Below are 14046 nucleotides of genomic sequence, written 5' to 3' on the forward strand. Positions count from 1 at the left end.
TTGTAAGGAGGTAATGACGTATCCCTACGCCTGCAAGAAGGCAATGACGTATCCCCACACCTGTAAGAAGGCAATGACATATCCCTACACCTGCGAGAAGGCAATGACGTATCCCGACACCTTTAAGAAGGTAATGACGTATCCCTACGCCTGCGAGAAGGCAATGACGTGTATCCTTACGCCTGTGAGAAGACCTTGGTGTCACCAAATTGAATTCTGATTGGATGAAGCAACAGTCTTATCGACGCTTGTTTAATGCAGCAGAGCCTGCAGAACTGATTGTGAAGACGTTGAGGCAGATTTCTGACCCTGGCAACAAATAATGGCTGAAATGAGATTGGTTAAATGCTTCAATATGAAAACACACATCTGGAAGCAGTGCAAACATGGGGAAAAGCTATGAAAGGAAGCTAACAGACAGTTTGGAATTATTTAATAAGAATTCATGAACAAAATATAATTAACATCAGTCAGTGATTCAGATTTTTCTTAGGCCAGCAAAGGCCTTGAAAGCCCCGACAGCACACCACTGGGAGATAGGTATTTGTTAACTTTGTGAGTAGGTGGTGAATTAGAGCAAATAAAAAGTAGTATTTCCTTTGTAATATCCTGTTTTTGGTGTTTTTTTAGCGGGTCGGAACGGATTAATTTGGATTAATTTATTTTCTATGGAAAACATTTGAGATGCGAGTAAATTGACACACGAGCTCGGTCCAGCAACACATTAAGCTCATATCTCAACGTATTACTGTATTTTGATTTTTTTTTTAAACTTCAGGGCTGATTAATTAAATTAATTGATTGTAAACTCAAAATTGTTACCCATCTATTATTTGTGGATGATTCACCATGAAATTTTGTAGGTATATTCTAAAGATGTCTAGAAATCAATCATTGGAGCCTGATTGTTAATTTATTTGTCTCAGGGTTTATTATTATTTTTTTAATTAGTTGGGGCTTTAAAAAAAAAAAAAAAGTATTGCCGGTTGGTTAGTGAGCCAGTAAGGAGCATGTGTGCTCTTTAGTTCTGTTTAGAAGTAAGCAGGTAAGCAGTTGTTAATTTTGAGCCTGCTATGAGGAATGAGCAGCTGCTTTTGTTTAGCATTTTTATGAAAATCTTTATTTTCAATCATAAAAAGGAAAAAATGTTCATGCCATAAAATTTAAAAAGTAAAATTAAAATTCCACAGAATTCCTTGTTTTTTCCTAATGGCAGGGACACACAAAAATACAGGCATAGGAGGACATCAATCATTACCAGCAAAGGATGCCAAAATGAAGCTGGTCACAATCAAAGGACACTTACAGCTGTGATGGGTCGTTTCTATTAGCTGAAGCCATACTTAGATCTTGACACCAGAAGGCAAACTAGTGCAGGGATGAAAATGAGCTGACTTACAAATCCTATTTTATACAGTTGTGAGTTTACCATCACTTTGCCAATATGTGAAAGTAATTAACACTAGAACATGTACATGGCTACCTCTACCTATGAATGTCAAAATGAAATTAGGGCTGCCAACTACTCGGGTATCTGTTGGGTTTATTCTGTATTACTATTATACATATATGTGTAGTAATTCATTTCTTTGTTAAATCATTAAAAGTCTCTCTATTGTTCGGCTCGAGGTCATAAACTGCCGCCTAGTTCACTCTCACATGGACTTCTCCAAGGATTGTTGACACTACATCCACATACCCAGTATCGGGCTGTGAGGGTTGTTGATTGGGCAAGGACTCGATATCTGCCATTTCCAGCAACGGAGCCCATAACAAAGATATTGTTTCTGCCACGTCCATAACACTCGTGACGCACTTCGGGTTTTTCTTTATGTAATTATTATATGATTCTTAGGTCAAGGAAGGCATAATTGTTCTAATCTAAATGTTGTTAGGTTTAGTCTCCTGTTTTTGTTATTGGTAAAATACTTTGATTGTTATTGTAGTTCCAGATGTTGTTTTTACTCATATGTGATGGAATGATCAACAACTCTGTAAATTGTTTTGATTCATGGCAATAAGAGTCGTACGAAAATGTCTATTCGGGGAGACGTTCGGAAGTTGTAGGAGAAACTCTGGCTTGCTGAATCTCCCCTCTGAGGTTTTTATCCGTGATCCATTCTATTTAATTAAATGTCAATAATTGAATAAGATGTCTGCCTGCAGTTATTGATAATTACGAACGAGGGTAATTATTAATGAACCTAACAGTATCTCAGGAGTTTCTCCAGAAATGTAACGCAAACTCTGAGACTGTGGACAAGCTCCCTAAACTTCATAAATCCCCAACAAAATTGACTTAATTTTTTGGGCCAATTAAAAAGCCTCGGAATTCACACAATCCCTACGCCTTCCGCCACTTTGATTACACTGTCCTGTAAACCGAAAGAATTTGGTCACACGAGTGCATTGTGAATCATCGGAGTTACAAGTTCTGACGAATGATTCGTCTTCTGCGAGCGACTTCAGCGTAGCAATCATCTCCAAAAGGACCGACATTTGCACATTGCACAACATGCAAGTGCGACTCCAGCATGACACAGGTTGGAATTACTGACTGTAAAACACAAGTAAAAAAGGACCCAAAAAAAAATTATTTTCATTATGCTAAACTCTTTCAATAGTTTGCAAACCAACAATATTTCAATCAATGTAAAAACATAATAACATCTTTTATGCTTATTTTTTTTACATTTTATATTGTTTATGCATAAATCGCATTCATTCCGGAAATACTCCGGAAATGGGACAAGTGTACTCCTAAAAATGTTTTGCTATGTGGCCAAAAATATCACTTTCTCAGACTCACAGCAGAATATTCACAAAATATTTTAACAATTGACACACCGACTTTAAAATAGATAAATGATAATCCATATCACCAATACATTTAAATATTGCCAAATCAATTTAAATAAGACAGTAAATATTTTTGAAAGCGACCTTTGCACACGATCAGCTAAATTGTAGTGCCACGCACACATACCCATCTGTTTTTGTAATGGTGACTTTCAAAGCGCATTATGAATTTTAAAAAGAATAATTATTGAGTTCATTGCAGTTACTTCTTGGCTGATGCAGAAGAATGTGGCGTGTCATTCTCCAACATCCGTAGTGTTTGACGCACACCTTTCTCCACTCTTCGGAAGTGAAGCTTTTTCAAGAAGCTTTGCTGCTGTTGACGTCCCCACTCCAGATCCCTGAGGAACACCTGTACAAGCAGGAACTGTATGACTGTCAAAAACACCTCACCATCACTTTAACAGCATTGTTTTCCTCAACGATGAAAAAACTTTTTGATTAATAATGAAACCTTGTTGAGTTTTTGCTGATTGAAATTATCATACACATAGGATGAATAAAATGTAACTGAGTGTTTTCATCCAGAAGACAGAACTCTACTATCTGCCTCAACACAATGTCGCTAATCAAACAACCCAACCATATTGTAAATTTAAATCACTACCATGTGGCAGTGAGCTCTTAAATACCACATTTTTCAGATGCATTAGGTTTTTTTAGTTTTATCAGGTGGAATTTATACTGCAGTGTGACTTGAAATTATTCACACAATATATCATTCCACCTGTTATTGTTACACTTAGCCGCCAGAGTGCGCTCTGGTCCCGTGTTGACAATTTAACCCCACACTGCAGTACGCTCATAACATCGCAAACAAATTTAAATGAACTTGGATTTCGTAGTTTAATCAAACCTAAGACGAAACTTAATTCTAATTTTGTTTGACATTTTGATACCGTTCTTCTCCCGGGCTGGCTCTCCAGACAGACTTTCAGTCGATAATGAGGGTTGTTTGAGTTTGTATTCCCTTCAAAATATTCCCAAAATGATGCACACAAAAGGTCCTCAAAATAGGATAACGCACAACCACTTGCCAATGAGAAGTAATATATATGCCATTCGCACCCCTTCAATATATTCCCAAAATGATGCACACAAATGTCCTCACAATAGGATAACGCACGAACACTTGCCAATGAGAAGTAATATATATGCCGTTCACACTGATTAACGGGAAAAAAACACTGAAAAACACTGGAAAAATGCAATGCTCCGCCTAGTGCTCGCAGAGACATTATAAAGAGGGAGTTCCGACCAGAGACATTACAGAGAGGGAGTTGCGGGGCGGGGCGACATACACACACACAACCACACCGAGACCCCCACCCACCCACCAACCCACCCAACGACAGAATACAGCAGCTGAAGAAGCAGAACAAACACTTACTGCACAGTATACACAGCAACAAAAACTGAGTCGATCTCAAAAACAGTATTAATTGATATGCAAAACATTGCACCACAGAAAGAAAAGATGCATGGATACATGAAGACACAGAACAGTCTGCAAACAGCTATACCAGGGGTGTCACATTGGGCCACGTTGACTTTAAAAATTTGACAGATGGGCCGGGTCAGCACAAGATATGATACATATAAAAACTGCATCTGTTAACAGTACATATGAAAACAGAAAAAAGGACTAAAGTATTCACATACTCATCACTCATCTCTCAAGTAAAAAGTATAAAGTACAAAATAAAGTAAAAAGTAATGTATTAAGAAATAAGAAAATGTAATTTGATAAAAGATAGAGGGGCTGTAAAACACGAAAAATAAATAAGAGTGGAAAGAGCTACTGCTACTGGCTTCTGGGTGACGGCGCCATTTTAGGGAAAAAAAACATTCTTTGGAAAACGTTGACGGGCCGGATTAAAAGGCCTAGCGGAACGGATGTGGCCTACAGGCCATAGTTTGCCCATGGCTGGCCTATACACAGCTTAAGGCCTACCATTTCTACCAAATAATTTATTGCAAAATTGAGCCATGGAAGGAGCCATCTCAACAGGGGGGATGATGGACATAGTACAGCGTGTGTTCTATGTCCCAGAGGTCTAAATACCTCATTTAAAATTTTGTAGGAACTGTTTAATTTGTTGCAGACATAATGTGCAAGGTAAGCTCAGGCCCAAACTATGCCGGCGTCCAAAAGGTACCTACCTATTTGAAATAAAACACCTAGGAATAAGTCAAAACACCACTGCTCGTACCATCCGCAGTCTTAAGTCTATTTGTCCGTGTTTTGTGGGACCTATAGCCTCTGCCAGAGAGCATCAGCTGGAACATATTGTGACTAGGGTGGTACGGTTCCCCTATGATGTTCCTGGCTCTGCTGAAATAACAAGGGCTTGCAATGTCTTCCAGTGAGGGCAGAGATCAGCCGACGATCCTCTGGGCAGTGTGTATCACTTTCTGCATGGCCTTTTTGTCTGCCGCCGTGCTTCCAGCGTACCATACTGTGATGCAGTTTGCCAGGATGCTCTTTACAGTGGTTCTATAGAAGGTTATCAGAAGCTTGGTGTCCATGTTGTTCCTCCTAAGTACCCTGATGTCTGTAGACCATGAGAGCTTATCCGTGACGTGCACAGCCAGGAATTTAAAGGACTGGACCCGGTCTACACATACACCATTTATGAGGAGTGGGGCCAGGTATGTGATGTGTTTGTGAAAGTCCAGGATCATTTCTTTAGTTTTCGTGGTGTTCAGTGTGAGATTGCTCACCGAGCACCACATAGACAGTTTGTTGACCTCATCGCTGTAGGCCAACTCGTCCCCTCCTGAGATGAGTCCGACCACAGTGGTGTCATCAGCAAATTTGATGATGAAGTTAGACGGGTGGGTTGGTGTACAGTCGTACGTGTACAGGGAATATAGAAGAGGACTCGGTACAAAGCCTTGAAGAGAGCCAGTGCTCAGTTTGTGGTCGGTTGGTCAAGAAGTTCTTTATTCAGCAGCAGATGGAAGGGGATAGTCCAAGGTGGGAGTTTGTCAGTCAGAATGTCCGGTTTTATGGTGTTAAAGTCTGGGCTATAGTCAATTCCCATGGTGTTCCAGGTGGCTCAGTGCTGTATGTGGAGCAATGGCGATAGCATCTTCAGTGGACCTGTTTGCTCCAAAAGCAAACTGGTGAAGGTATTGTATTCCTGATATGGCGGGCTACCAACTTTTCAAATTACTTCATGATCACAGGCGTGAGTGCAACAGGCCTATAATCATTCATCATTATTTTTAATGTGTCGCAGCTGTAGATGCAGTAGTTTTTATAGCCATAAAATAGTTTGAGGGTTGAAGGCGTCACCAGAAAATGCACAGACCGCCACAGTGTGGCAGGGAATATGACATATTACCAACTACAATAACAATAATATGTCTGTTAACGCAAATGCCTCACTAGCAGAGGAACTGAACCCTTTCTTTGCCCGGACTGACAAATCAGACCCAGTCTCAACACCCTCACTACCACCCCGCAGCAATACACTGAAGTTCCGGGAACAGGAAGTGAGACTAGTAATGCGGTCTGTGAACACCAGGAAGGCTGCTGGCCCTGATGGAGTACCTGGGAAGGTGCTCAAAGCCTGTGCTGACCAGCTGGCTGGAGTCTATATAAAAATGTTCAATTGTTCCCTGCAACAATCCATCATCCCATTCTGCCTGAAATCTGCCACTGTTTTTCCTGTCCCCAAAAAGCCAAGGGTAGTAAGAAGAAAAGGGGTATAATGACAATGGATATTAAGCACTAAATAATCTTCAATACATATGGAGAAGCAGGAAGTTCGCCTCAAAAGCCAGAGTGAAATACATTACATAGTGGAATACTACAATACACATACTTATTTCAAAACATATTGATGAGTTTTTTTTCACATATGCATATATCTTGAGTTATTATAAATTTGCTACAATACATACATGCTTTTGGGGCATGTCTGCTGACACCCTTGCTCTTATACGAAAATAGAGCTCTTTGGGCGGGTAAGAAGGCTAGACGACGCGGAGGATCAAAGTGCTGAAGTTTAATTTCCCCCAAAACAATGACGGCAATAAAGATGAAGAACATGGTCTTATTACTTTGAGAAATCGTAAGAAATGTTTAATATGGCATGCAGTTTGCAACAACAGGTCCTGGAGATTGATGAAAATTTGGTCATAGTTATTGAATATGGCAATCGTCTTGACAGTGTCATGTCCTTGTACAAAAGCATATTTGTAAAAAAAGAAAAGGTCACAACTCCCCATTACCATCTTCCTTATGTGACGAAAACCTCTCACAGAAGCTGCTCCTGCTGCACCTTCTTATTATTCAATGGCGCTTGAATCTGATGAGTACTTCGATTTAAGATCCCACTAACCTGTTTTTTAGTAGTAGTAATATTAGGAGTGATCCTACTTTGCGTTTTTTCGATTATCGCGGCCACTTCTTGTCTATATTATCAGCGAAATTTGAGGGATTAATGTACTAACACAAATGTTGTGCAAACGCTATGAGCAACATTCAGAGCAGGGGTCCTGAATACGTCAATTGCGTTCTACCAATGGATTGCTTGGGTTAATCAGATGACACTAAGATTTGATCCGATCTGGTGGATTCATTTAGGCCTGAATGATGTTTCATTTGTGAAGGCACGCAAGACTAATATCGCACGATGTGTGATTGTTTTACAGTGTTCCCTCAGTTATTGCGGTTAATGGGGACCGGGACCACCCGCAATACGTGCATTTCCGCGAAGTAGGGATGCCCCTTCAAAAATGCTTAAAGAAACATGTAACACGTGCACAAAAGCACCACCAAGCAAAAACATCATAGTAGTCCGGATGGAGGATCTTCTGCAGTTTTTTTTTTAACGTAAGAAACATTATTATTGGGAGTTGTGAACATTGTTTTTTTGGGCGGTGAAGATGCACCTGTAAACAGCCGTTATGTCATCAATGCAATTCCTGAACTCTCACCATGTTATTGACCATTTCTTTGGCCTTTTTTGATGCAATTACTAATTCTTATTGAATATTTTGTATCCACCTCTTGTGAAATGATGTAATTTATAATTTTAACTTAATATCTTTAAAAAAAATTTTAATTTTTTTCCTGAAAAAAATCCGCGAAGCTCTGAGTCCGCAATAGCTGAAGCGCGAAGTTGTGAGGGAACACTGTATTTCATTTTTTTTAACACGCTTATGTGGCTCTTTTAATACCACATTTTAGCTTCGCCTAAAGTAAACAAACCGTGATAGCTGCTTTTTGTGATACATTTATCTTGGACACTTCAAATATGTGTCGCATTTTCATGCTTCAATTCTAACGCCCTTTTGATGGTGATGGGATGGTGATTTTGGTTTGACAGACACAAAGAAAGATTGACTGTTATGGATAACTTCTAGAGTTTAGAGGTGCTGATTACCTCATGTAGTGTAACATATTCACTACCAGTCCAGCGTTTGGGAAATCTTATGACAACAATGTAGTCTTATGCATCGGAATTCCTGTTTGTTGTGAGGGTATAGTGTAGCTTATCCTACGTGTTTCTACTACTTGTAACTGAATATTGATCAATACTGTCACATCATTAACAGTGCAGAATGAGAGTGCAGATGTTGTTGTTGTTGAATCGCCCGAGGCGCCTGAAGATAATCCTCAGAAGCGCTAGACTCACGTGTGGGAGGCTCCGTAGTTCTCCGAAAGAGAGTCCCAGCCGGCGGTGGTAACGGGCATTCTGAGCCAGAGATGCTCGACCGATTCTTCTTCTTCACCGCAGAGATGGCACCGATCATTTTCGCACTTCCCCGTCAAATGTTGCCATCTTCGGAGGGAGGGATGGTGGCCGGACCGGAATCGGATAAGGTCATGAAGGTCTTTCTTGGATAGCTGGGACTCGTCCTCCGGATTGGGACGGGAGGATGTGAGGGAAATGACGCGTTGATGGGTTGATGATGGGGGTTTGCAGCTCCTGTGAATAATAGCTAGACGTGTTTGTTGTTCTAGCGGAGCCGTTGGTTGGGGGAGGGTGGAGCCAAGTTTCGCCTGCTCATCTGCTATGTCATTCATTGCTTGTGAGATTGCAGTGACCGGGGACCCAGATTAGCTGGATCTTTTTGGATGGGAGAAAGGCCGCAAATTTGGAGTTTAGGGCAATGGTGGGGGGGTCAAGGTTGTTCAGGTTATTGAGGGCTAGGAGGAGAGATTTGCAATCCATGATGATGGAGGCCGAGGTCCAGTCGTCATTGGCTGCGTTCAGTGCAGTCTTTTCGGCTTGGTAAGAGCTGCTAAGGGACCCTGTTGGTGCGTGCCAGGAGTGGATCAGGGAGTCGCCTCGGAAGACTGCTACTCCAGCTCCTCCATTCTCCGTACCTTTGTGGGTGGAGCCGTCGGTGTAGATGTATAAGTCAGTTTTATCTTGTGCCCTGCAGAACAGCGAACTGAGCCCTCCTAATAGTATGACCACTCGTCTTGGGTCTTGCTAATGGTGGAAGTAAGGGCGATTGGGAGGTAACTTCCGACTAATTGAGGGTCCTTGCCTTTTTTGTGGAACGGGATGATCTCCGCCGAGCGCCAGGATTGGGGACACCATTGGGTGGTCAAGCTGATGTTGAGGATCTGGAGCAGGATAGGGTGTGCTTCAGGGTGGAGGTACTTCAGCATCTCTGGATCGATTCCATCTGGGCCAGCAGCTTTGCCTGGTTTCAGTTGGTTGAGAGCTCGGCGGAGTTCATCTTCGGAAAATGGACACTCGGGTAATTGCCGAGGGGAACCCTGTAGTCTACGAGCATCTCTTCGAAGCTCTCGTACGGTACTCCTACTCGATTTATCACTCTTGCGCCCACTCACCTTTGCGTATTCAATTACGAAAGCCGTTGCCTTGGCCTTGTCAGAGGCGTAATCACGATCGTTATAGATGAGCGTCTTGCTTCCTTTGCTCGTCAGGGATTTGATCACCACCCATGCTTGTTTGGAGTCCCTGGTTTCCGAAATTTTTTGGAAGTGGAGATGCCAAGCCGCGCGTTTCGCCTCAGATGTCTTCTCTGCTACCTCTCTGGAGAGTTGCAGGTATTGGGATCGGGTAGACACATTCAAGTTTCTTCTTAATCGATTCCTCTCCTTTGTTAGTTGTTTTAGTGCGTCATTCATCCATGGGATGTTGTTGGGACGAAAGTGCAGATGTTGATAGTTTGTGACATGCACGTTCATTGTGCCTGGGGATCGGGATGCACACTTATGTCCCACGGTCCTGCAGAACAGCGAACTGGGCCCTCCTAATAGTATGACCACTCGTCCGTCTAAAGACACGCTCCAACTTCATGAAACCATATCTTTTAATCTGACAGTCTCACCATCAGGATCGACCCAAAAATGTGTTTGAGTTTGACATAATTCTGGTCTTAGCGGAGGTGATGGAAGCTTAAATACAGAGGTGACAGGCAGTGAACCAGTATTATATTTGGGAACCCTAAATCCCCTGTTGCATTATCATTGCCAGATGGCATTGCAGATCATTTTTTATTGAACCCTACCAGATAAAATCTGACATTACAAGCATTAACTGTCGTCCAGGAGTTGGGTAGAAAATTGGGAATGGAAAAGTTCAACATTGGACAAAAGTAATTTCAGCAGCACAGTCATATATTGGAATGAAAAGAAAATTTCTGCTCATGCAAAAATGTTTCCATCAGAAACAATGTTAGTAATAGGTTACCTTAAGCTGCTGTTTCAAACGATCTCGTTCCCAGGATGAGGCATTCTCACGAATGACACTGAGAATAGGATGCCAGTCCTCTGACAGATTAGAACCCTCAGTGACGGAAGCAAGGACTCTGACTCGCCGCCCACTGCCGCGGCTCTTGGGAATGCCTCGGACATACAACGACTGCTTGCCGACATCACTCAAGGGGTTCAGGTACAAACTAAGCAAACAAATAATAAAAAGAATTTTGGCAACATTAAAAATGTTCACTTGAACTAATAAAATTATACACCACTGTCAGACAGCCTCTTACTGAACAATGTCAATGCTGGGATGTTCCCTGCAAGCATCTACAAGTCTCAGGGCAGCATTGTCTCCAATGTTATTATAAGCAACATTGAGTTCCTGGAGCCCAGTATGCTGCTGAAGTCTCTCAGCCAACTCAAGGGCGCCTTTGTCCCCCAAGCTGGTGTGCATCAGGGACAGATGCCTCAAGGACTGGTTTTCTGGAAGGGCCTCGAGAAGAAGAGAGGCTCCGGAGTCTAGTAGTTGGTTGTCACAAAGTCTGTATGCAAGATATTTCTGGAATTAAATTAATTCTTGGTGACATATTGAGCCACTTGTGTCATGCTGGAATATTATACTGCATAATTTATTGGTGAGCAATTTGTGACTAACAGATGTACTATGAAAACAATCACCACACCACCATTACCAACAGTTTATTAGACTTTTTAAAAACTATTTTATCCACCGTATTTACTCGCATATAAGACGCTTTTGTCGGACAAAAAAATTATGACTGAATCGAGGATACGACTTGTATGCGCATAGATGATGACATGATGACGTTACGACAAAATGCTGCAAGACAATATGGCTGATTATTTCAAAATAAAGAATAGACAAACAGATAAAAACTAAAATAAGGTATTTTGACATCTATGAACATAATTCAAGGAAAAAGTAAACTGTACCTTGCATGAAACGTGAAAAAACTCACGTACCCATCCCTGCTCGATTGTACATTTGTGATTATGAAATAAAACAAAATTCCACTTTGATTTTGATAGATATTTTGACATTAGAAGCAATTTGGCCACCACATATTAAACTTTTGGTAACAAAATTGTGATTTATATCATTAAAAAGCATCAGGTCTTCATCAAGATAGACATTTCTTTTTTCAAATTGAAAAATTGAATATTTTGCATTTATAAAGACAGGCATATTAACTTATGATTCGATATATATAACTTATGATACCTAATAATAGGCTTTTGATTCATACAGTATCTCAGAAATACCACATGTGATGATTTTTCTTAAGATTTTCCCTTCAAAGTAAAACATTTTTTTAAAACCATAAATATGGAGGTGAACATTGAGAATCAAGGGGTGGCATATATGTGAGAAATCGTAAAATTCTAAAATGTTAAGGCAATTTTAAGAGTCCGGCTTATATGCACAGGTGGCTTATATGCGAGTAAATATGTTAAATAAAGAAAAATGTTGTTAAAGGGTTGTCTTACAGCAGTACTCTAACACAACTTTGGGAGTCTTTTAGTAGATCTCTCAGGAGGATGCAGGAGTCGGGAGCAAGGCTATTGAACTGTAGGCTGAGGACAATAGGTAGAGGCAAAGGCAAAAATCACAACACACACACAGCATATCCATGCTTATTGTTAAAAAAGTGTTTTGTTCCACTAAAAATGAACCACAGACACTAAAATTAACACTTTTGTCAATCATCAAATTATTGGCATTGCTATAAAGCAATTCATTTGTTATTCCCTAAATATGTTATATCCATGTTGTCACAATGAAGCTAAAATTTCAAATTGAGTTTTAGTACATTTTAAAGGGAAAGAAAACACCTACAATACAGTAAATTACCCTTATATAAAAAAAATACTTAAAATATTCAAGGAAACAATTCACTTTCAAATTTTCCTCAGATAATGCAAAAATATTGTTAGAACAGAAAACAATGACATTACTGATTGCAGCCATTTTGTGAAATCAGTTAAACCCATGTATATACTACATACATAATGCAGTCGTTGTGGGCAGCGTGGGGTCGATTCCAAATCAGGGACAGTGTGTGAATGGTTGTCTGTCTGTGTGCTCTACAACTGACTGGCGGCCAATTCAGGGTGTAGTTTATCTTTTGCCTGAAGTCAGCTGAGATGAGCTGAAGCAACCCGTGACCCTGACAAGGATGAACATGAAGCCTGAACAATAGCTCGCTCGTTTGTACTGCAATGTACACAGGCGCAATACTCACATTGCAGGATGTGCATGATCTTATTAGAGGTTGGGAACACACTGTTCGCAAGATATATCAGGGTCTTACGCGCATCAGGCTCTCCACTGACATCTTGTGGCTGCCTCAACTGACAGCTGCTCATTAGGTGATACACTAATATTCGAAACTTCAAGCGCGGGGCAATGATATACTTTCATTCAGCACCCAATGGCGATGATGGGATGAGAGCTTAGCTCGGCTGCCACCTTCCAAACTCACTCCTGAGTGACATCCCTGCCTCTTCCCCACCAACATATAAAATCTTATATTTTTAAAAATGCTTATTAAAAGTTAACCCACGACTGATACACGTTTAAACATAGGGAAGCTGATAGGGTTATTAATCTTACCCAAATTGTGTTATCAAAATAATTGATTGGATTGACAAAAGATTCCATATCTAGTTATGAACTGCCTACATAACAAATTTAACAGGACAACAACATATGAAAATCCTATTTGGTAGACCATACAAAATGCCATATTCACTGCACGATTGGAAATGGATGATGAGGCTAATCTGGCTGACTACGTAAAATGATAAATCTTTAAGGAAACGCATTGAATTTGGGTTAGCAAAAGGAGACTGCTTCTCAACAGGAAACGGACTGGACCAACGGTGGTAGCAGGAGACTGGGTGCTCAACCTACAGTTACTGTAGTTTGAGCACCCAGTCTCCTTATACTGTCAGTATGAAGACAAAGCACTCACACGACCCAAAGTGGGAACATCTAACGTGTTGCAGACCAATCAGCAGACATGAAAATAGCCAAGAGGGGGCTGTGGAGCCACCTTTAGCACTGTAAGAAGGTTCTCTCAGTTGAAAAAATTGAGGAGACGGGTAAGATAAACTTTCTGACCTAATAAAATGCAGCAACCACTCCAATATTGATTGGAAAGATTATTGCTCAGGGAGCAATGCCATAAACCATAGGGAACTTTTTATATTGGTTTTATTGTCTCCATATGCAAAAAAAGGTGAAAGCGTTTTAATTGAGACTAAACCTTCTTACAAAGGGTTAAAATAAACGACCAGAAGGAGAAACTACAATGGGAAACAGAAGGAGCCACGCAACACAAGAACGGCATTTCATCGAGCTGAATCAAGGTGGCATATTCAGGTACTGTCTGATGGTCAATGACCAAGTGGTTTGAGATATGCCCATCCAAGAAAGCGGACGCCAGGGCAGTCGCAAAAGGCAT

At 40.8% G+C, this 14046-nt stretch overlaps 1 protein-coding gene across 10 annotated transcripts in view; it reads right to left on the bottom strand.

The window, feature by feature from the left end:
* Window positions 1-416: 416 nt before the first annotated feature.
* nlrx1 (NLR family member X1) overlaps window positions 417-14046 on the bottom strand; it is a 30984-nt gene continuing 17354 nt past the window's right edge. For 8 of the 10 annotated variants that reach the window (XM_077722247.1, XM_077722252.1, XM_077722251.1 and 5 more), the window contains 5 exons: window positions 12068-12154; window positions 10849-11100; window positions 10548-10755; window positions 3066-3211; window positions 417-2557 (listed from right to left, as the gene is read on the bottom strand). In XM_077722247.1, coding sequence (XP_077578373.1) covers window positions 2551-2557; window positions 3066-3211; window positions 10548-10755; window positions 10849-11100; window positions 12068-12154 — 700 coding nt within the window. In that variant the 3' untranslated portion in view covers window positions 417-2550. Of the gene's footprint in view, window positions 2558-3065; window positions 3212-10547; window positions 10756-10848; window positions 11118-12067; window positions 12155-14046 lie in introns of those variants that run through there. The other 2 variants (XM_077722248.1, XM_077722253.1) reach the window with 2 other exon arrangements.

The sequence above is a fragment of the Stigmatopora nigra genome, chromosome 8 (genome assembly GCF_051989575.1).
Source record: "Stigmatopora nigra isolate UIUO_SnigA chromosome 8, RoL_Snig_1.1, whole genome shotgun sequence".
NCBI lineage: Eukaryota > Metazoa > Chordata > Actinopteri > Syngnathiformes > Syngnathidae > Stigmatopora > Stigmatopora nigra.